The sequence below is a fragment of the Erigeron canadensis genome, chromosome 1, assembly GCF_010389155.1.
Source record: "Erigeron canadensis isolate Cc75 chromosome 1, C_canadensis_v1, whole genome shotgun sequence".
In the NCBI taxonomy this organism is placed as follows: Eukaryota; Viridiplantae; Streptophyta; class Magnoliopsida; order Asterales; family Asteraceae; genus Erigeron; species Erigeron canadensis.
This window is the reverse complement of record NC_057761.1, coordinates 28,809,123-28,832,918: the sequence shown is the minus strand read 5'-3', so window position 1 is coordinate 28,832,918 and position 23,796 is coordinate 28,809,123. Positions and strand designations below refer to the sequence as shown.

The 23,796-nt window shown below is 31.5% G+C and overlaps 3 protein-coding genes and 1 long non-coding RNA gene across 4 annotated transcripts; 3 read left to right on the top strand and 1 right to left on the bottom strand.

The window, feature by feature from the left end:
• Positions 1–804: 804 nt before the first annotated feature.
• Positions 805–3,772, top strand: LOC122589118 (desmethylxanthohumol 6'-O-methyltransferase-like). Its single transcript, XM_043761365.1, has 2 exons — positions 805–1,587; positions 3,473–3,772. The coding sequence occupies exons 1-2, from the start codon at positions 805–807 to the stop codon at positions 3,770–3,772; spliced, it is 1,083 nt and encodes a 360-aa protein (XP_043617300.1).
• A 1,253-nt stretch (positions 3,773–5,025) lies between these two features.
• On the top strand, positions 5,026–6,704 carry LOC122589107 ((R,S)-reticuline 7-O-methyltransferase-like). Its single transcript, XM_043761354.1, has 2 exons — positions 5,026–5,796; positions 6,405–6,704. The coding sequence occupies exons 1-2, from the start codon at positions 5,026–5,028 to the stop codon at positions 6,702–6,704; spliced, it is 1,071 nt and encodes a 356-aa protein (XP_043617289.1).
• A 6,899-nt stretch (positions 6,705–13,603) lies between these two features.
• On the bottom strand, positions 13,604–14,069 carry LOC122586143. Its single transcript, XR_006321880.1, has 2 exons — positions 13,993–14,069; positions 13,604–13,857 (listed from the first exon to the last, which is right to left on the bottom strand). It is a non-coding gene; the product is annotated as an uncharacterized LOC122586143 (long non-coding RNA).
• A 340-nt stretch (positions 14,070–14,409) lies between these two features.
• Positions 14,410–20,477, top strand: LOC122585713 (phosphoinositide phospholipase C 6-like). Its single transcript, XM_043757837.1, has 9 exons — positions 14,410–14,850; positions 15,659–15,855; positions 16,300–16,435; positions 16,521–16,715; positions 17,446–18,725; positions 19,285–19,402; positions 19,496–19,651; positions 19,725–19,811; positions 20,083–20,477. The coding sequence occupies exons 1-9, from the start codon at positions 14,485–14,487 to the stop codon at positions 20,371–20,373; spliced, it is 2,826 nt and encodes a 941-aa protein (XP_043613772.1). The 5' UTR covers positions 14,410–14,484; the 3' UTR covers positions 20,374–20,477.
• Positions 20,478–23,796: the final 3,319 nt, after the last annotated feature.

Below are 23,796 nucleotides of genomic sequence, written 5' to 3'. Positions count from 1 at the left end.
TAACAGTTATATATATTTCAGTTTTTTGGACGCTTGTACCAAAAATGTAGCTTGAGCTAAAATATCATCCCGTCAGCTATTAGGCGAATAAGGCTTTGCCCTGCTCTAAGTTCTAACGATGTGCCTAAATGTGTATCCGTAATCCATTTAAATCTTGATACACAGTTTGCATAGTTTTTTTTTTCTTAACATGTGCTCACTATTAGACACATTTTTATGCCGGAAAATGATTAATCCTCTTAAAAATTAGCCTAAAAAATCCTCCTAAAAGCTTTAAAACATAACAAGTGTTATCCACTAAATCTCTTTCCTAATCTTACCCCTGATTTTGCCACATGTTTCAATCTAATTGTTAGGAGGATTTTTAGGTTATTGTTTTAGGAGGATTAATCACCTCCCAGCAAGAATGTAGGGCGCCGGCAAAGACAAAAGCAGTTAATTAGGAGAAGTTGTTGCTGCCAGTGCTTGTTGAGATATCTCCAAAGGGGATATGCTAGCTAGGCGAACAAGAAATTGTGGGTAGCTGCATAAAAACGCAGCAAAAAAGAAAGGATATTCTATATGTTAACTATTAACAACTATTTAATTTTCTAATTAAGATGTGGCCGGAAGGGCACATAATCAAAATCCCTTGTTATAATTATTATTAATACTAGGCCGAACGGGCACATAATCGAAATGCCTTGTTATTATTATAATTATTGTTATTATTATTACTACTAGTGTTTGTATAGTATAAGTATGTGTGCTTTCTTAAGATAATTCCATCAAACGGTGCAAACTTTTGAGCTAGCTAGTATAGCCATGAACACGTACCAAAATGGAATAGATGACCAAAGTCGTCATGCAATGTTGAAAGGCCAGGCCCAAATCTTGCAGTACATATACAGTGTTCTAGATGGCATGGCGATACGATGTTGTGTGGAGCTACGTATCGCTGACATAATCAAACATCGTGGCCGTCCTGCCACACTCTCTGAAATCGCTACTGATATTGACTCCCCGTCAATCAACATTGATGGGCTAGGGCGCCTCATGAGGTTCTTGGTTAGTAGAAAGGTCTTTGATCAATATTCGGATGGCAACGGGGATAAAGAAATGGTTTACTCATTGAACCATTGCTCCAAGTGGCTGTTATGTGACACTGATATGACACTGGCGCCACTAGTCATGATGCGGACAGACCCAGTGTTTGTTTCGCCTCTTCATCTAATGAGCCAATCAATTAGACAAGGTGGTTCGACGTTTAAGAAGACACATGGAAAAGAGTTGTTTGATTTTTGTAGGTTTAACTCGGAGTTTAATAAGGTTTTTAACGAAGGTATGGCGTGCACTGCAAAGATTACGACAGATGCAATTATGTCGAGTTACAAGAATGGATTTCTTGAGTTGAAAGGAAGGATGGTGGATGTCGGAGGTGGTATTGGGATGGCAATGTCCGAGATTGTCAAGGCGTATCCACATCTAGATGGGATCAATTTCGATTTGCCCCATGTTATTTCGACCGCACCAACATATGAAGGGGTTACTCATGTTGCCGGGGACATGTTTAAGGCCATTCCTCCTGCAGAAACTATCTTTATGAAGGTAATTAACCTTAACTAATCTCATATATATACATATGATGATCATAAAATATATAATGATTCTCGTTATATAACAAAGCAATCTGTGTAGTACTATATATTGAAAGAGAGGTGATAAACACACACTTAATTGTTGCATAGATAATAGACCTGGCAATATGAGCGGGTCGGGTGGATTTGGGTAACGGGTAAAAACGAGTGCGGGTCGGCTGTGGGTCAACCTACAAATTGGTTTAAATAAGATAAATTCATGTTACAAACTCATAATGTTTCATATAACTTTTGATTTAAAGGGTTAAGAAAAGAAAAGGTAAGAAAACTTTTGATTTTGTATTCTTGAGTTTTTTTAGTAAAGGAAGGAAGTTGAAGAAAAGAAAAGTGGAGCTTTTTTGAGCTAAAAATTTTCCAACCACTTTTGTCAAGATTTGGAAGGAAAAATTGTGAATTTACCAATATATCCCTCAAAGTTATGTATGAGATTTAATGACTATAAGGTTATAAATGTAAAATTATATCTTTTAGCTTTTCTTTTCCTTTCCTTTTAACTTAAGAATACATTTAACTATCCACTTTATTTTTTTTTCTTTGATTTTTATTTAAAATCAAGAATGCCATTATACATGTATATATTTTTTTTCTTTTCTTACCCAATCCTATCTTACCTTATTTTTTCTTATCTATAAAACTCGAGAATACATGTGTTACAAATATTACATTTATCATACTGTATATTGAATGTTACAAACAGAATATAAAATAAAAAGGAAAATATTATATTATTGTCCCTTTAATATTACCCTCTTAACTAAACAAAAGAATAAAATACTATATTATTATTATCCTTCCACTCTCTTTCAATCTAATCCCTTTTTAACTTTCCTTTTCACAAGTCACAACACACACAAAAAGAAAAAAAAAATGAAGATAAACCTTTCATATCCTTCATAGACCATAGCCCCACGTGTAAACCACTAAACCTATTTATGTTTATATATATACACGAGAGATAATGTTTGCGCTTTGCGGCGGTGAGATGGTGGGGTCATAGGTCAAGTCATAGAGTGTGATAGCTAAATGCCTTAGCCGTACGGGTTCCGCCATCAGATTTAAAAATCCGTCGAAAGTATATCGAATGATATCTCTAATGAAAGAGCATGAAATTTTAAGAACACTCATACAATTTTTATAATTCATCGACATGCGGTTTTTGAGATAAAAGATTTTGAATGAATTAGAGGAATAAAATGATTTATGGATGAGAGATAAAAAAAATTAGTTGTTGAGATTTGAGGAGAGAGAAAAAAATGTGTGGTTGAGATTCAAGGGTATTATAGATATATTAAGTAGAGTTGTTTAAATTAGTGAATAAAAAAGAGAGGTATTTTCGCCAATTCAAATCATATTTTCTTAAAAAAAATGAGCAAAATGTTTTATAAGATAATATTAGATATATATACACATACACACACAACAAACCTTGTTGGATCGATAGTCGGCAGCGGATCTTGGTGGTGGTAGGGTCGTGGGTGACGGACTGATGGTGGTGAAGAGATGCTAAATTCCCAACAGCCATCCACAACACATGCTCTTTCCTTTCGTTGTTTAATGTATATGTATATATAGATATATATAGATCTATATATCTATATCTATATATGTACTCCATCTTTATATATGTAAAAATTTATATATATACAAATTCATACAAAGTTTTCTCATACGGGATGAAAGTTTGAAGGATAGTACCCAAATCTACCCAATAGGTGATAAAATTTACCCAAATTGACCCGCGGGCTTGGATTGTCAGGCCTATTAGATATCAACAAGCAAATACAATGTTTAGCTTTATATATTTCTAACTAGTGCATAATGTATAATTATTGTAGTGGATATTACATGATTGGGGCGACAATGATTGTATCAAGATACTAAAAAATTGTCGAAAAGCCTTGGCTTCTAAAACCGGAAAGCTCATTATTGTCGAGATTGTTCAAATGCCGATGGGAGATGATATTTTTGACGATACACGACTTACATATGATCTGGTGATGTTTTCGCATTTTTCAAGTGGAAGAGAACGAAGTGAAAGTGAATGGACGAAACTACTCGTTGAAGGAGGCTTTCGTCGTCATAATGTGATCAAGACTCAAGCTCTTCAGTCGATTATTGAAGCCTTTCCACAATAGATTTCGATTTGACATATTACTTGATGATCATTTCTTTGCTAGCACTTTTCTAACTAAAGCTATATAATGTTCTACTATACACAGATTGGATCTTTTGAAAATGTATTTTGTTTGCAATAAGTTCACATTTTGTAAACCAATTTTTCTCTTGATGATCATTATTTTCTCAAAATTAACAATAAAAAAGTGTTTTCAAATTTCACATAGAAGAAAGTAGAAAACATTCTATTCTTTTTTCTTGTAAAACATTTTTGAAAAACTATGATTTAAACATTGTAGTTGTAGTTAGAAGGTTTTTAGAATGATTAGTTAGGATGATTTATAATTTCCCTAAACATAATTAAATACACCTATTCCTAGTTATTTTACTTGAACACACTTAAAGTAAATAGCTTGAAATTAGCTTGCTGTGCGAGTTCATGAGTAAATGCAACACTATCTTTGATCAACTTGATAATACAACGAACATATTTATAATACATAATTACTTTATAAGATTTTCCATCCCAACAACCAACAGGATTAAAATTAGGAAATTCTATTGGTGTTCCTAATTAAAGTATACCTTTTCGAGGTCTTAGGGATCGAGGAAGATACAACTTGAAAGGTCAGAATAGATAACTTTTAAAGAATCATTAAATGTTGAATAAATGAATCATATAATCTATTGTACATTATTTAAGACGAGGAGGTAAAATGATTAGGGTGATAGGTTATAAAGTGTGATAGGTCATAGGAGGTTACATGTCATAGAATGTCATAGTTAAATGCTTTAGTCGTACGGGCTTCACACTTGGATTTAAAAATTCGTCGAAAATATATCGAATGACGTCTCTAATGAACGAGCATGAAATTTTAAGAACACCTATAAAATTTTTATAATTTATCGATGTACGGTTTTTAAGATAAAAGATTTTGAAAGAATTAGAGGAATAATAAAATGATTTATAGAGGAAAGAGAAAGTTGTATGCATTGATGTGTGGTACATTATGCATTAATATGTGTATATTATTGAATTGAATGTTGAAAGTTGAAAAGTGAATTTATTATAATATAGTATAGATAGATAATACGAGTAACGGAACTATTTAATTTATAAGATGTGCCATTGAGGCGCATAATATAAAATAGAACACATACCAGAAATGATCCCTTATTTTATTATTACTGTCTCATTATAAGAGTATGTGTCTCTGGATGCTTTCCTGATTAAGATAATTCAATCAAAAGGTGCAAACTTTTGAGCATGACCATGAACACCCAAAATGGAATAGATGACCATGCAATGTTGAAAGGCCAGTCACAAATCTTGCGGTACATATACGGTGCTCTCGATGGCATGGCGATACGATGTTGTGTCGAGCTACGTATCGCTGACATAATAAACAATCGTGGCCGTCCTGCCACACTCTCTGAAATCGCTACTGATATTGACTCCTCAACGATCAACGTTGATGGGCTAGGGCGCCTCATGAGGTTCTTGGTTGGTAAAAAGGTGTTCGATCAATCAAACCAGCATCATGAGGAAAGAGAAATGGTTTACTCATTGAACCACTGCTCCAAGTGGCTGTTATGTGACACTGATATGACACTGGCACCACTGGTCATGATGCGGACAGACCCAGTTTTTGTTTCGCCTCTACATGTAATGAGCCAATCAATTAAAGAAGGCGGTTCCACGTTTAAGAAGACACATGGAAAAGAGTTGTTTGATTTCTGTACGTTTAACTCGGAGTTTAATAGGGTTTTTAACGAGGGTATGGCGTGCACTGCAAAGATTGCGACCGAGGCCATCATGTCGAGTTACAAGAACGGATTTCTTGAGTTGAAAGGAAGGATGGTGGATGTCGGAGGTGGTACTGGGGTGGCAATATCCGAGATTGTCAAGGCATATCCGCATCTAACAGGGATCAATTTTGATTTGCCCCATGTTATTTCGACCGCACCAACATATGAAGGGGTTACTCATGTTACCGGGGACATGTTTAAGGCCATTCCTCCTGCAGAAACTATCTTTATGAAGGTATGTAATTAAGCTTAATCTCATATTTATATACATATATATGATGATGATAAAAGTATATGCTTCCGTACAGTCATAATAAACCAAAGGGAGGTGATACATGTACTATAAAATTTGATATATCTACCACCAGTATGCATTACTGACTTATATAGTCAGTTATAAGACTTGTACAATGTAGTAGATTAATAAAAAACGATAGTACATTTATCATTTCCTAAAACGAAATGTGTATATTACGGATAGAGAGGTGATATACATACACATTAATTATTGTTCCATATAATATATATGCACGAGAGGTGATATACAAACACAACGTTCAAAGTGTGTGAATATTGACATTTAATTTAGTAGATTTACACAATTAAAAATGTGTATTAATATAAAAGTTCACACTTAAGCTAAGATGGAAAGAAAAAAAAAAGGTGTTGCAAAATCAACATAATTCTTAACACTTTAAATTTGAAGATGTTTAAACAAGTTTTTACAATTTCTAAGTGTGAAAATAGTTAAAAACTTATTCTCACATATTTGTTGTAGTGCGTTGCATGTATTGGTTTAACTACTAATAATAATGTATCACTCTTTGCATTATATATATGTAGTGGATATTGCACGATTGGGGCGACAATGATTGTATTAAGATACTAAAAAACTGCCGAAAAGTCTTGGCATCTGAAACCGGGAAGCTCATAATTGTCGAGATTGTCCAAATGCCGGCCGGAGATGATATCTTTGATGACACACGCCTTACATATGATCTAGTGATGTTTTCACATTTTTCAAGTGGAAGAGAAAGAAGTGAAAGCGAATGGACGAAACTCCTTGTTGAAGGAGGCTTTCTTCGTCATAATGTGATCAAGACTCAAGCACTTCAGTCGATTATTGAAGCCTTTCCACAATAATTTTTAATTTTACATACTACTTGATCATTTTCTTTACTAAGACTTTGATAACCAAAGCGTTATGTAATGTTTCATAACTATCATATCTTTTGAAAGTGATAACAAAATGAATTTTGTTTGCAATAAGTTCACATTTTTAAACCCTTATGCCTTTGTGTATGCCACAATAAGTTGTTTTGTTTTATCATAACAATCATATATATTGGGAGAGATGCGGATATTTAGAGTGAAATGACGAACGTGAGGCAGCTTAACCATGGATAATATCAATTGAGGCGAAAAATCCATCACAATGATAAAATGTTAATTTTTTTAAATTACTTCAGGGTTGTATTTAACGTGCATAAAAAAACTTTTACCTTTCGTATTAAAAGCCTGCTCAATGATTCTCATGTTAAATGTACAAACAATTTATGTACCTTAAACACAGTCCTAAGGGCTGTATTTAGCAAACCCCAAATAATTTTTGCACTTTACCCTATTAATTTAGGATGGAGATTTCCAAGTTAGTTCTCTAACTTAAGGCAAGCTAAAGAAATCTTAACCTTTGGATTAAAATCTAGGGTCGAGATTCAATGATTATCTTTGAATCTTGTCCCTTAATTATAATCCAAGGGCTACGATTTTTCTAACTTGATCCCTCAAGTTGTTTTTAACTTGAAGGAATAATGGATTATGTTTAGGTCTTTTTATCTTATAAAATAATAACAGAAACAACAAATTTTCTTTAACCACCTTTTAGATTTTAGTTTAGATTTATCTGAGCTTTTTTTCTTTTTTGTTTCAAAATATTATTATTAAATTTTTTTGATTGGTCTGGAACATTTGCTCGTAACAAGGGATCTAGTTTACGTTGTTTTAACCAAGTGCGTTAGAGAGCCCTCTCACCCTCAATACCTAGTAGGAAGAGAAACTCCCAGCATTTAATTGGGGTAAAACCATGCTCCCTCTGTAGGACTCAAACTTGCTTCACTGGAGAACTTTATTTGTGAAATTGCTTTAAATGTATTTAACATATCTCAAACTCGAAACCTCCTGTAAAGTTGGTGCTCAAGCACTGAACTATAATGAGAAATAATGACTGACGATAAACATTAACAGAGAAATAATATCCAAGTCTTCTTATCAACAATGATACTATCCAAGTCTTCTTATCAACAATGATACTCAATTCCAACATAAACGGAATATGAGAAGGTGAAAATCTTACCTCTTACACCAAAAATTGAAAAGTTATGTTTCCAAAAATACCTCTCACCAAAAAATAAAAGTAATAGTAGATATGTATGGTAAATGAGTACTCAACATAAACAATAGAGTTATTTGCAAAATTGGTCCATGTGGTTTGTACATTTTAGTAAGGAAGGATTTTTTTCGATAATCGTTGCAATGGGGACACTATTTTGATAAATTTTTGCAAAATTGGTCCAATCTTGATAGATCCGTTAAAAGTGGCTATCAAGTGTGCACGTGTGGGGGTATTAATGTACTTTTCACCTCACAAGGACTCCATTGCTAAAATAAAAAAACCACAGGGACCAATCTTGCAACTAACACCTTAATATCTTTTTTGATTTAATTCAAAAGATTGTAATGTACAATTATCTGCTCGTTAGGTCTCTAATAATAAATTTATGTACACTTTAAAGTTTTAATGATGGAGATATACCTTATATAAATATTTTTATTTTGAAAACTGATTTATTTAAAAACTTTTGTTATTATATAAGCTTAAATAAATAAAATATTGGATGTTAAGAATTTAATATTTATTAAAAAAAAAACAAATAGGTTCGAATAATATAAGTGTCATATATGGTATTTTAGTTATCGTATCAAATACACTGAAAGTCAGCAACACTTTTTAAAATAAAATAAATTATTAAATAAATGCAAATAAAAAAACTAATAAATTCTAGATTACAAGTATAAAAAAAGAGCAAATTAGTATTTAATACTTGCCTTAAAAAACAAAATCTTTGATGTATTCTTAGAATGTAGATATAACTTAGATATAACTTATTGAAGTATTTATATGTTTTAGAATTTTCAGTGAAAATATATTTTTAGTAATTTAACTATAAATAATCATGAAAAGCTAAAAAGTGTTAAAGATTATACTTAAATTAATTATTAATTAGATTTATTATTTTATGAAAAAGTTAAAGAGTATTAATTAGTGATGGATTTTTAAAAATTATAAGCTAATTAAACTTTTTCTACAACTAGTAATATAATTAATAATTAAAATTTTTTTAGTTCCATTTGTTTTGATTTATAATTTTAATTATGATACATGTAAATTTAATTTTTAAATCAACTAAATTTTTTAAATTGTTAAGCAGCGGTTAGGTCAATAGTCTTTTATTATAGGGGAGTGATATTGCTACAACATAAATTCCATCGACAACAATTGTACAAATTTCATTGTATAGTGTACAACTGTATAATGCAGTTATTCTTCTAGATGGTTAAATGTTTTTATAACAATATCATTCTCCTTTATTATATATAAAGAAGAGTTAGTTGCAAGATTGGTCCCTGTGGTTTTTCTATTTTAGTAATGGGGTTCTTGTGGGGTGAAAAGTACATAGATACTCCCACACGTGCTGCACACATGAACACTTGACGACCACATTTAACTGATTCGTCAAAATCGGACCAATTTTACAAAAACTTCTCAAAATAAGGACCCACATTGCAATGATTTTCAAACAAAGACCCTCCTTGCTAAAATTTACAAACCACAGAAACCAATCTTGCAATTAACTCTAAACAATAATATAAAAGATAGCAGCGCATAAAACATAAATATCACATAATACAGAAGTACATATACGTACGTATAATAAAAAGAAACGTATGAAATAGTTTAATCTTCTCGTAAGCTATAATTTTTATTTTATTGTTTAATAGTTTAAAAAAATATATAATATAAACATTTAAAATATAACGAGCAATAGTACCCGCACAATGCGGTGGTTAGATGGTGAGGGTGATAAGTCATAGGAGGTAATAAGTCATAAAGTGTGATAGTCAAATGCCTTAGCCGTATGGGCTCCGGTACTCGGATTAAAAATTCGTTGAAAGTATATCGAATGACATTTCTAATGGAAGAACATGAAGTTTTAAGCACACCCATATAATTTTTATAATTTATCGATATACGGTTTTTGAGATAAAAGATTTTGAATAAATTAGAGGAATAAAATGGATTTAGGTAGGAAAGAGGAAAAAATAAGTGGTTGAGATTTACGTGTATTATATGTATATTAGATATAGATGTTTATATTAGTGAATAAATAAGAAAGATAATTTAGATAGTTCAAATCATCTTTTGAGATTTTTAAAAAAGGCAAAATGCTTTATAAAATAGTATAGATATAGATATAGATATAAATACATTAATAAAAAGTTCTCACCATATCTAAAGTTTACTTTTGAAAAGATAATTTTAGAAAGTTGGTTTTGTATAATCTCATTACAAATTAGTTCAACCTATATATAAACTAAAAACAAAAAGGCAAAGAAATCTTTTTATAAAAAAATAAATAAATATAACTTTTTTTTCATAAAAGGTTTATTGTTTGTATCAGTATAGTTTTTTTTATTATATAAATTATGATAATGTAACTGTCAGTTATTTATTTTTTATTTATGTTATCAGTTATCTCATACAACAAGTGGATGTAATCTAGTTATGAAATATGTAACCATGAAAAAGAAAAGTGTAATATACTCTTACACAACGTTAAAAGACTTTGAAGGGACTTAAGAAGTAAGAACAAAAAGTTAACAATGTTAACAAAAATTACATGATCTGATAAACTTGAGGAAAAATTATAATTTTCTCATAATATGGTCAAAAAGTGAAAAACGTATCTCAAAAAGTGTAATACGAGAGGCCAATAGATAACTCCGCACATTATATTATATGTATACTACCAGATGGGAAGGACAGTGTGAGAGGGGAGTACTGTAGCTAAAGGTATTCCCTTTAATGCATAAGGTATAACTTGTTGTTACACAACCAAAATAATTTACGGCCTTAATGGTCATTAAGTGTTGTTTGGGTAACTAATGATCATTACAAAAGAGTACTTAACGGAGTTTGTTTTTAAGTTTAAGATTTTTAACTTTTGTCAATAAAGTTTTGCTTTATTTACTTTTTGCCACATAACTTTGGTTTTTAAGCTTTTCCCATCAAAAAGTTGATTTTTTTTTTATTTTAACAACATAACTTTTACTTAGTAAGCTTTCGCCATGAAGACGTTTTTTTTTACATTTTTTTTTTTACTTTTTACCAAATAACTTTTGTTTTATAAACTTTCGTCAGACAAACTTTGTTTTCAAGTTTAAGTTTTTTAACTTTTGCATTTTATTTTTCACATATCTTTGCTTTCTTTAATTCTTGCTCCTAAAGTTTTCTTTATTTGTTTTTTATCACATAACTAATTTTGGTTTCTAAATTTTGTTATAAAGTTTCATTTTCTTTACTTTTGACCACAACTTTTATTTTCTTAACTTTTGCTACGAAAATATTTTTTTCGGCTTAATATTTTTCAACCTTTCTCACAAGAGTTTTTTTTTTCTCCCGCAATAATGCCCGGACAAAAATACTTTTTTTTAAACTATTTTTCGTATGAAAGATTCCAAAACCAATTTACACTTCTTTTCTCCGTACTCTTGAACTTCTTCCATCTTGATCGATGCTCTTTCAGATCTTTTGCAGATCTTCATCCACACTTTGTGCGATACTGCGAATCTGCGATTATTCTAATTATATATATCTTGTGTCGATTTTCCCTGTTCAAAAATTAAAAAAATCTTGTGTCAATTTTCAAATATATATTTTCTCTGACTTTCTGCCATGCAACTTTGGTTGGTGGTCATTCACCCGATTGATTTCGTGTATCCTTTTTTATTCTGGGAGTTATCAAAGATTGTCTTGATTTTCGTATTATTTTTTTTTTTTATTATGAATAGATCTAATCATGTAACTTGTCTATTTTTATACGGAGTATATATTCTGGCCAAGCTTATTTTAAATTATCTATAGTTAAAATTAAAAAATTAATTATTAGTTTGCGAAACATGTTTTTTTGGCACATGGTGAAAAAAACCTTTCTTTTAATCATGTTTATTTCTTTGATTGCTACCAAACACGGTTGTTTCTTCGCTAGTTTCATAAATCAACTCTACAGCATTATCAAACAACAAAAAATATTAATTTTTTCAATATTTTTAGTTAAGCTATACTTTTTCTCTTCATCACTTAATTACTTTCATTATCCTAAGTCCCTACCAAGGATGCTCAAAACATATGTTCTTCGGTTTCAGCTCATTCTGTTGAAATGTAAAAATTTATTCATTCGATAAAATCTCCATTCCTTGGAAATAAGGGGAATTTCACTTTATTTGTTACTTACCTTCAAAAATTATAAGTTAAATTTTAATTCCTTTGTAAAATTTTAATTCTTCTGAAACCAAACGCGCTCTACTCTCTTCCTCTACTACGCCTATCACTTGAATCACAATATTCTCCACTTCAGAAAAGGATGATGATTCCGTACACCACCAATTTTTAAGTGTACAAACCACCAAATATGCTTTAAAATGTAATACTATATAATCATATTCTGTATGTTTGATAGTATACGACTAAAAGGTAAGATACATATAGTCATTTGACAAACTATCCATATCCTGTATCCACTTGTGATCAACATGACCACAGGCCACCTAATAAAGGTGGTGGGCTAAGCAGTCAAGGCATCCATTTTTAAAGAGCCTCTAATTTTGGGATTTATTAGTGGGCTTTGGGTATTACTTAGAGATCAATTAGATATTTTTATTTTATTCTTTTGAACGACTAAATTACTTTTTTTCTTTTTAAAGATTAAGCTTAGACAAATCGCCGAAGCAAAAGGAACCAAATATATACAATTACATTAGAATATGTTTACTAGGATCCTCTAATTGGCAAACACTGTCATGTACTCATGTGATTATTGACCTTTCACGAGCGTGAAGTAAATCTATTACGAGTATTTTATAACTTAGATTCTGCTTTTACTTTTAGACCACATATCTCCATCAGACCTATTGGTATGTAAAATCTAGCCATAAACATGAATTGGTCATCGATTTCAAAAAAATGTATCTCGCAAAAACCATGTATTGGAAACCTAATCTTCAATGGGCACCACCACACTTTAAAGATTGTGTTTCCAGTGCGTTAACGCCCACAAGACTAGTCATAGTCAACTCACTAGTCAAACTTTGACCGAAAAGTGTTGGTTTTGTTAAAGGTCAACCACTTTCAATAACCAAGCCATTAATCAAGATGGAGTCATACGAGCATTTTTGGGTTTTTTCTTTTTTGTTTTGTTTTTTTTTTCCGAGGTACGAATTACTAACGGTTTTCAATAACTAACCACTTCAACGATTGTGTTTCCAATGCACTCAAAAGTCTTCCTCGGGAGTGTTTGGTATGATGAAATGGAAAGGGGAGAAAGAAAATGGAAAAGACTTCCCTTGTTTGTTTGCGATGAAGAAAGGGAATGAGAAAGGGGAATTAATTTCGTTCTCTCCATTCTCTACAAATTGTAGTGAATGGGTGAGAATGGAAAAAAAAAAATTTTAAAATGTTATATGTAATAAATGTATTATTATTTAAAATTTTATTTTTTATATATATCATTCTCTGTGGGTACCAAACAACAGAATTTATTCTCTTTCCAAATACTCATTCTCTTTCTCACTATTTCCATTCTCTATTACATTTCCATTCTCTATAATTCCCTCTTACCAAATACCCTAAGTTCATATCTTCTTCAAAATGTAAATTCAAACCGTTTCTAATAAATTAAATAAGAACAACCTAACAAAAACACATATACGAGTAAATATATTATATATTATGTGTAGGGTCATACATGCATCAACGTGGCAAAATAAGAGCGGCAAATATTAAAAGAAAAAAAAAAAAAAAGAAAAAAAAAGAATAAGATATGATGATCAAGCTGCAGGTGGATGACGTTTGGAGGAAAGGTAGTCTTCCATGGCTTGAATCTGTTGTTTAGAAGGTGGCTGTTCATTGTTTTTTATTGATCTATGTACATCATAACTTGTTGCTCCAAACACCAGCATCCTACATATACATCATATATGCCCAATTAACTCTTTGTTTTCCTCATTGTTGCTTAATAATAAGATTAATACTAATATATTAACAAAAAAAAAATGAACTTATACTATAAATATATATACACACGTATGTACGTACCCTGCTGCAAATAGTATAATTTGTCTTGGATATATATGTTTCCCAAAAATCTTCATTGTCTTTCACTCTAGTTAACCCAGTTTTATTCTAAATTTTGTATTTCAATTTATTCTTTAAGCCCCTCCCAACACAAGGCCCACCCCACCCACCCGGCCACGTGTGTTTTCAATTTTCAATTTATTCTTTAAGCCTTGGTCATAACTTAAAATAATGTTTTTAACCTCGCATGATATATTTCATTGATTTTATGGCCTTTACAATACATGCACTATCCTACAAATTTTCACATGAAAAAAAAAAAAAAATTTTTAGAAATGTGTAACCATGTACATAAAAATTAAGATAAGATGATGATAACGCAATTATTAGTGTACAACCCAAATTAATTACATCCTTAAATAGTATTTGAACATTGATCTAGCTTCATGATCCCCCAAAAAATCACCACGAAAAAACGACATTTGTACGTAAAAACATACAATCCGACAACCCATGTACCAAGATGATGAAAAGAAAGATAGAAGAAGAAAAAATGTCATGGGAAGCTATAATTATTACAAAATGTTTGGATGTTTTAACCGAAAATTTAAAATTAATGATCTGGGTCCACCAGCTGACGTCGTTGATGTATTTAAATTGTATTGTGGCGGTGAATTGGAGATGTCACCTGATAAATTTTTACGGTTTTTGATAGAATTTCAAGAAGAAGAAGAATGGGTCAAAATTGAAGATGTGGAACGGGCTATGGATCGGGTTTTGAATTCGTCAAAAACCCATTTGACCCGTTATGTTTTTAGTGTTAATGATTTTTTTCAGTATTTATTACTTGATGACCTCAATGGGCCCTTAAAAACCCAGGTTGGTATACGATTTTGTTTTGTTAATTCTTTGTGCTTTTATATTGTTCATGCATTTTGAATTCTAATCTATAATAATTGTTTAGGAAATGTAAGAGCATATATAGATATTTGATGTTATAATAGTATCATGTGCCAATTGAGTTTGATATCATTTTTTGGTCAAGGCTTGTGAGTTAATTATATAGTTGTAAATTAGAGTAACATGGTCTTTGTCCTAGCTAGCAATATATACATGTACATAAGTTGTAGGTTTACACCCCCGTGTATGACCAAAAAAACATGTGGTTTACTTTAAGAAAAACATATTGAATATGGAGCAATTAGTGTGGATGGATAACGAGTCAGTTATTCATAGAAAGTCAAAGATAAAGTTTCTTGAAGGTAATGAAAAATGTGGTAGAGGTACCCAAGGACAAAGATAGTTTCTTTGCTAAATTCTTCAATGATTAAGTGAACAAATTATATGGAAATAGGCAATGTGAATATTCTAAAACAAAAAATTTCACCTGATACATGTAATGTCATGAACTATCAAGCAACTGTGACATGTTAGTATCATCTGACTTGGTATGTTGTTATTTGCATGTTGAATTGCATTAATGTTTAATTGCATTTTCTTGCTTGGTATGTTATTAAGCACCATTTTTTCATAAGATAAAGCTATATCATTAAGTTTGATGCATACCAACACATTTTTTGGATTTTCATACAAATACTAGATGGAGTTTTATGCATTTTATTCTTTGTTCAGTATTGGGTTGTTTAACTATACAAGCAAGTATATTTAGTAATTTGTATGAGTTCAGGTACACCATGATATGACCGCTCCGTTGCAACATTATTTTATATATACTGGTCACAACTCATACCTTACCGGAAATCAACTCAGCAGTGATTGTAGTGAAGTGCCAATCATAAAGGCTCTTCAAAGAGGTGTTCGGGCAATAGAGCTTGATCTATGGCCAAGTAGTTCAAAAGATAGGATACATGTACTTCATGGCAGGTATGCATATCCATTTTTGTTTCTGTTTAGAGTTGTCGGTTTTGAGTTTTCACCCATTACTTATGAAAGGGTTGAGTTGAGTTGCTTATGTCAATTCGAACAAGTCCTATGATAAAGAGAACTGGTCAATTTGTTGAACGGGTTGAAAGTCACCAAAAGTCTACATTTAATCTAGCAAGGCAGTAAGCCTCGGAAATCTTTTTTATTTGAAGATTTAGATTTACTTCCATGATAGTGATGTTTTTAAGACATCACTAACTTATTATATATTCATATCTGTTCTTAATTTTACAAATAACTGTTTGTGAGTAATCTTAACCCAAACTCATTACCCAACCCAATCTGCCCACCCATATTGTCAGCTGTCATCCATGTGAACAAGCTTTTATTCATGATATATCTATTATTTACATGGTTTTGTGTTCAAACTTTTGATGAAAATAGGACGTTGACAACTCCAGTAACGCTTAAGAAATGTTTAAAGTCAATCAAAGAGCATGCTTTCGTAAATTCTCCTTATCCTGTTATTATTACTTTAGAGGACCATCTAACACCAAATCTTCAAGCCAAGGTTGCAGAGGTTAGCTTCATATATCCATTTGATGTTTACCAGTTATAGCTATTTGTTCCATTTTAAAGACTAAATCATCATTTATAAACTTTAGATGGTTACAAGTATTTTTGGGGATATGTTATACTTCCCTAAGGCCAGTGACAAAGAGGAATTCCCTTCGCCAGATGCATTAAAACATCACATCATTCTATCAACAAAACCCCCGAAGGAATACCTTCAATCCAAGAATAAAGAACGTTCGTCACTGGATAAAGATTCTTCTGATGAAGAGTTGGAAGATCAGCAGGTGAGCTAAGAATATACTAATCTTCTCATCTTATATAAATAAGCGATTAAATTTTGAACTATTGTACTACGCTATATACTATTGAAACAAACTATCGATCTTCTGAAAGTGGTACTACACATTTAGATTTTCCATCAAAAGTTATAGAAATTGAATTCCAAATGTCATTGTCCAATGTACATCCCTTTAGAAAGAATGATAGAATTCGTATACAAGTAGAAGAATGCTGTATTGGAGAAATGGTTAAGATCAAGATGGGTTGGGGTTAGTGGTTAGTTAAGGGTCAAACACGATGATTTTTAGTGCGGCGTCATAATGGGCTGGGTCAGATTGGTTTGACCCATAAACTTATTTATCCACTCCTTTTTATTAATAGTTAATGTGTTATTTATGATAATGGTGTTCTTTTATTACAATAATATTGTACATGTGTGAATAAAAACATTTGGGAGATGCATCAATATTGATCTTTTAGCGAATTTTTACCTGTTGCCCTCTAAGCTACACAACCCAAATCATAGGTCAAAATTGTTACCACCAAATTTGTACTCAAGATACCTACAACAATGTGTTTCTTGGCATTCACTTCTCATAATTTGTACTAAGTTTCCCATTCTAGCAAACTGTAGATTCTTTTATGTCTTCTTTTGGGTAATTCTGAAAAAAGAAATCGTTTAATTACTTTTTCGATATTGGATCAGTTTATTTCAATCTGGCTTTTTAATAGCAGAGCCAAAGTGATCAAGATGAGGATAATGAGAGATACAGCGCAAGTGAAATGAATATTGCAAGCTCTAGCACAAGTCAACCCCTGTCAGAGATCCTTGGTGTTGACTATGAAAATGCAAAAATTAAAGATGAAAATTTTGGGCATCAAGCAGCCCCCGAGAGCCAGCAACTTCATGCCTCTAAACCAAAAAGTGGAACAACAAAGATGTTAAGAAATGAAACAGGGATACCCAACCGTCTTAGTGTGAGCGAAACAACCCTTGATAGTGAAAGCTTTAGCACCAGTCAACCGCTGTCAGAGATCCTTGGTGTTGACCATGAAAATGCAGATACTAAAGATGAAAATTTTGGGCATCAAGTATCCCCCGAGAACCACCAACTTCATGCCTCTAAACCAAAGAGTGGGACAAGAAAGATGTCAAGAAACGAAACTGGGATACCCAAGCGTCTTAGTGTAAGCGAACCAGCCCTTGATAGTGAAAGCTCTAGCTTAAGTCAACCGCTGTCAGAAATCCTTCAAGCCTCTAAACCAAAAAATGGAACAAGAAAAATGTTAAGAAACGAAACAGGGATACCCAAACGTTTTAGTGTGAGCGAATCAACCTTAGATAGTGAAACCTCTAGCACAAGTCAACCGCTGTCAGAGATCCTTGGTGTTGACTATGAAAATAATGATATTAAAGATGAAAAACTTGGACTTCAAGAAGCCCCTGAGAACAAGCACCTTCAAGCCTCTAAACCAAAAAATGGAACAAGAAAAATGTTAAGAAACGAATCAGGGATACCCAAACGTTTTAGTGTGAGCGAATCAACCTTAGATAGTGAAACCTCTAGCACAAGTCAACCGCTGTCAGAGATCCTTGGTGTTGACTATAAAAATAATGATATTAAAGATGAAAGTCTTGGACAAGTAGCCCCTGAGAACAAACACCTTCAAGCCTCTAAACCAAAAAATGGAACAAAAAAGATGTTGAGAAATGAAACAGGGATACCCAAACGTTTTAGTGTGAGCGAATCAACCCTTGAAAGTGAAAGCTCTAGCACAAGTCAACCACTGTCAGAAATCCTTGGTGTTGACTATGAAGATGATGATATTGAAGATGAAAAATTTGGACATCAAGCGGCCCCCGAGTACAAACACCTTATTGCAATTCATGCCTCTAAACCAAAAAATGGTACAAGAAAGGCGTTAAGAGATGAACCAGGGAAAGCCAAACGTCTTAGTGTGAGCGAACAGGCCCTTGAAAAAGCTTCGAATCTATATGGAGCAGATATAGTCAGGTAAACTAGTAAGTTGTCTTACTTTGGCTTCAGCACTAGGAAAACAATAATAATAAGTATTGTAAACTATAATAATAAATTCAGTACAGCTAACATATCTGAACCATTTACTAATGTTAATCGATTTAGGTGGTATTTTATCTTTACCAGGATAGAAAAAGTAGCTAAAGAAGATATAAATCAAATGCGTTGAATCGATTGAACTATTGAAGGCCACTCAAAGAGTATATTTAACGCAGAAAAATGTTTTAATCATTTTATTCATAAGGTTACATAAAATATTGAAACAAAGCTATTTTTGTAATCCCATTTTACTCAATAATCATCTGTTGATAGAGTAAAAAGTAAAATGGGTTTCACGTCAATCCAATCCAACCCATACATAACAATTACCCATGTTGTCCCATTACCCACCCATCAATTTTCTGACCTCTAAGCATCAGTGATAAAACCAAAATAATACGAGTACTTAGAAATTTGGAGAATACAAATTTGACATTCAAAGTGACAGCATGGAATTCATTTATTTTGGTACTAAAAAGACTTCATTGGCATCTAGATTCACTCAAAAGTATATTCTTCGGGTGTTTCCAAAGGGAACGCGTGTTACCTCAACAAACTTTAGACCACTTACTGCATGGATGCATGGTGCTCAAATGGTTGCCTTCAATATGCAGGTGAGTGTTTTAAGTGGAATTTGTTTATGCTTTAATCGCTTCTTGTTTTCCAAGCTCACCTACATGCTAATCTTCCCCCTTTCTCGAAATTAGGGGTATGGGAGATCACTTTGGATGATGCACGGGATGTTCAAATCGAATGGAGGGTGTGGTTATGTTAGAAAGCCCGATTTTCTTATGGACCAGGGTCCCGATGGAGAAGTTTTTGACCCAAAGGCAAAATCATTACCCGTGAAGAAAACTTTGAAGGTAGAATAAACCATTTTGTTTGTCCTGAATTTCCCTACCTCCTCCTACAAGAGTAATTCTTTTGAACTGTCAGGTTAAAATATATATGGGAGACGGGTGGCGGCTGGATTTTAGCCAGACTCACTTTGATGCATTTTCGCCACCAGATTTCTACACAAAGGTTAGTTAGTACTTAACAAACAGCTAAAGAAACACTTTAGTATTTAACATGAACCTGTTATCATTCAAGTTCAAATATCTAGCTTGGAGTGGTGATTAAGTGATGTGGTCAATAATCCTAGTATAATAATCAGTTGCAATAAAAATGTTCGTATTCCATAAAGAGTAATGATACATAAGTCGCAAATATGGACTTCAAAATGAACCTAAAGTCAGAATTATCAGATTTAAAACAGGATTCACTTTATCTAATGATAAAATGTGATCAACAGATTTATATGGCTGGAGTGCCAGCTGATGTAGCCAAGAAGAGAACCAAAGTGATAGGAGATGATTGGACGCCGATATGGAATGAAGAGTTCACATTCCCATTAAGAGTCCCTGAGCTAGCTTTACTTGAAATCGTTGTACAAGAATACGACGTAGACAGAGATGACTTTGCTGGTCAAGCATGTTTGCCCGTATCAGAATTGAGACCCGGGATTCGTGTTGTTCCACTTTATAACAAAAAAGGAGAGAAATTTAAACATGTGAAGCTTCTAATGAGATTTCTCTTTGTATAACCACAAGTCATGTTTTAGATCTTGTTATATACATATAGAGGTTGCATTCTTGACCTTATTGACAAAAATGCATTTTTTCTAAAAGTTCTGGTCAGTGTATATAACAGAGTTTTGCTCACAAGATTTGTGCAATGCATAGATGTAGTTTTTAATAATATTTGTTGAGGCCTTTCCTTGAAGTATAGATTGTCAATGGGTTAAAACTTGAAATGAGACAAATAGATATGGCTGGTTTTGCATATGAAAATCAAAGCTTTTTTCCTATCAAATGCGAAAGAAATGATACTTTTGAGGGTTTTTTTTGTTATTTTCCATCAAAATAGAATGTATCCCCGTCTCAATTTAATGTCCAAGTTTTAAAGAACTTCTAAAGAATGATGGAACAACTTTTACCAAGAATTTATCAAAATCAAACACAGTAAATGATAAAGTAAAAAGTTAGTGAATTTACCTATTTTGTATTGAAAGTTTATGTGACCTTTTTAACCATTTTCTTTATAACTGACTTATGCCTCTTACAAGCACCGGTCCCCTACATCTTAGTTATAATTCTATACACTAGGAGGGGCTACGCCCTCTATTGTCTTAACTCTTAAATTTAAGCTTTATTGACTTTAAATGTTTAATGCTCTGTCAATTTAAATGTACTACATAAAATTATAGCATTCAAGGCACTTTAAGTATGATGCCGTAAATTGAGCTATGCATAACCATTGGTTGGTTTACGATAATACATACACCTGGATCATTTAAAACTTTTTATTATGTCGTTAGTTTTATATATTTTTTATATGAGAAAAGTGAGTATAGGGCTGTTATGCACCTAATTTGGATGAAAAACTCCTCACATACCAATATTTTAATATTTTGAATAAATATTTGGTCTTCCATGATTTTTATGGTTTAAAAAAAAGTATGTGAGGAGTTTTTCACCCAACTTAGATGCCTAACAGCCTCATATTCTCTTCCCTCTTTTTATATACTTGTAATACATATAAATATAAATAATATCTAAGCAAAAAGAAAAATTTTCAATATTATTCTTGATGGGAGATTTTTTATTATACTAAAACACAGTTGCTCTAATAACTTATCGACCAATTACATCTCTCGATTTCTTAATGTTGACTTTTGTTTTTAATTTTGACTTTAATTTACATTTTTTTGTTTTCCATCACAAATTTACACTTTTTACCCAATAATTTTAATACAATAAATAAATAATAATAATAATAGCTAATATATATCCGATCGAATAATATTTAATATTTATCCAATTAAATAATAACTAATATATATCCAATAATATGTGCAATCATATATCTATAATATAACTAAAAGATGTGGTTAGGGGTACACTTGGCACCCCTAATCCACCTCCTTGAGTTTAATCCTCCCTCCTTATTAATTCTCTAATTTTTTTTAATATTAATCTAAATTAATTTACACTTTTTGGTTTTTCATCACCAATTTACACTTTAACCCCAATCTAAAACAATTAATTTACACTTTTTAGTTTCTCATCACCAATTTACACTTAACCCAATTTAAAATAATTAACTTAAACTTTTTGATTTTCCATCACCAATTTACACTTTAACCTAATTTATATTTAATTATACTTTTATAAATATAGTTTACACTTTTAGAATATAAGAAACTGTAAATTTTTTATTTAACTAAAGTTGAAAAAAAAAGGGTAAACTGAAATCAATATTTATATGGAGTTAATTTTCGTATGTTTCTTCGTTGGGCGGATAATTTTTGGAGTAGTTTGACCGATAGAGTGGCTATTCAGCTAGTAAATTTTCAAGTTGATTTCGGTATATCTATTTAATATATTTGAAATCCAATTTTTTATCTTTGATTAATATATTTTGAGACTACCCGTCCATTGGACGGGCCTGACCACTAGTATATATATATATATATACACATAACTAATTAAAAATACATTAAATTTAATGTAAATATTTAACATCTTAATAATAATTGTACTATTTTAATTCTATTTTTTTTAATATATACTAAAATAAAGTAGAACTAGTATCTTATTAACCAATCATATCGTTCGATTCCGTCAAATTGACTCCTGCTGATGTCATCATTTGATTTTTTACATAATTGTATTTAATTAATAAAAAACAAATAACTAAAATAATTATTTTTACAATGTTAATAAAATTGGTTTCTATCTACAAAGCCCAGTTTTCACACACGAACAATTGTACATTACAGTATCTTGAGTTAACTCGAGAAGGGCTTTAAAGTGTTAAATTGTGACAAAGATGAGAAGACCAAAAAACACTACAACAAATTTCATCTATAAAGAAGTCTTTCAAATGCTGAAGGAGGGTATATGTTTCCAAAGTTCTTTTATTACATTAGTTTTCTTTATATTAGCTTAACATTCTTGACATTTGAATTAAACATTTAGTATCTACTTATATCTTCAACATTGAACTTATAAGCTTTTATGAGTTATAAGCTTTTATGAGTTATATGTATTAATATCTAATATTAATAATGTCGTAAGTCTCGTGTATAGTGTTGAACACGGGTCTAAAATCTAGTTTATATATATATCTCACTTTTGAGATACAATTACATATCTATCCAAACCATGCTTTAGAAACATTGTATTTATGTATTAAAAACTTGCATTTTGAATAAATATGTAATTATATATGTCTCTTAAGTAGGATATATATATATATATATAGTTATTTTAATATTTTCTATAAAGATATGAAAAGTAATCGTGATTATACTTTTTTGACTCGTCAAGTTCTGAATCCAAAGCTAACTTGTGTAATCCGTGTACAAACATACAAAGAAAATGCATCGCATTTTAAACACTTTAGTTTTGAAAAATAAAGCGTGGTTACTGATTTGGAGAGATTTTGTTAATTACAAAATGGATGTCGCTAAAAGAAAAAGTTAAATGATGGGTGATGATGACTAGTATCCTAGTAGTCCAGCTGGTCCGAGTCATCACAGGTTTTATCCAATGTCTTGAGTTAGATCCATAGGGATAACAAATCTTGAAGTTTTTCCTCTGAATACTTATAACGGCCCATGATCAACATCTCGTTTGTCTAAGGTACGTGCAATGTTTTACCATTATACTGTGAGGTTTCACTAATATCACATACCGACTGAATGTTCGAAAAAAAATATAATAAAAAATGATAGGTGATGATATGTATATCAATCACCATTTTTAACTATACACCATAAAACATGTTTCATATAATTGTATAATGGAACACTATAATTTAGTAGTGTAAAACTAAACATGGTGGTGTATGTATAATTAGCAATATCTAAAAAGGTTTTTATAGTTAGTTGAATAAATGACAAAATTGGTGTTATAGAGAAAGAAATTTTATAGTTGAATAGAAGTCTTCATTTGAAAAAAAG

Bases quoted from the DNA above. Each gene is read 5' to 3' on its own strand.
- LOC122589118 (XM_043761365.1), top strand. From the start codon at position 805: ATGAACACGTACCAAAATGGAATAGATGACCAAAGTCGTCATGCAATG. The intron at 1,588-3,472 runs GTAATTAACCTT...TAATTATTGTAG, and splicing joins CAGAAACTATCTTTATGAAG to TGGATATTACATGATTGGGG.
- LOC122589107 (XM_043761354.1), top strand. From the start codon at position 5,026: ATGAACACCCAAAATGGAATAGATGACCATGCAATGTTGAAAGGCCAG. The intron at 5,797-6,404 runs GTATGTAATTAA...ATATATATGTAG, and splicing joins CAGAAACTATCTTTATGAAG to TGGATATTGCACGATTGGGG.
- LOC122585713 (XM_043757837.1), top strand. From the start codon at position 14,485: ATGTACCAAGATGATGAAAAGAAAGATAGAAGAAGAAAAAATGTCATG. The intron at 15,856-16,299 runs GTATGCATATCC...TGATGAAAATAG, and splicing joins ATACATGTACTTCATGGCAG to GACGTTGACAACTCCAGTAA. The intron at 16,436-16,520 runs GTTAGCTTCATA...TATAAACTTTAG, and splicing joins TTCAAGCCAAGGTTGCAGAG to ATGGTTACAAGTATTTTTGG.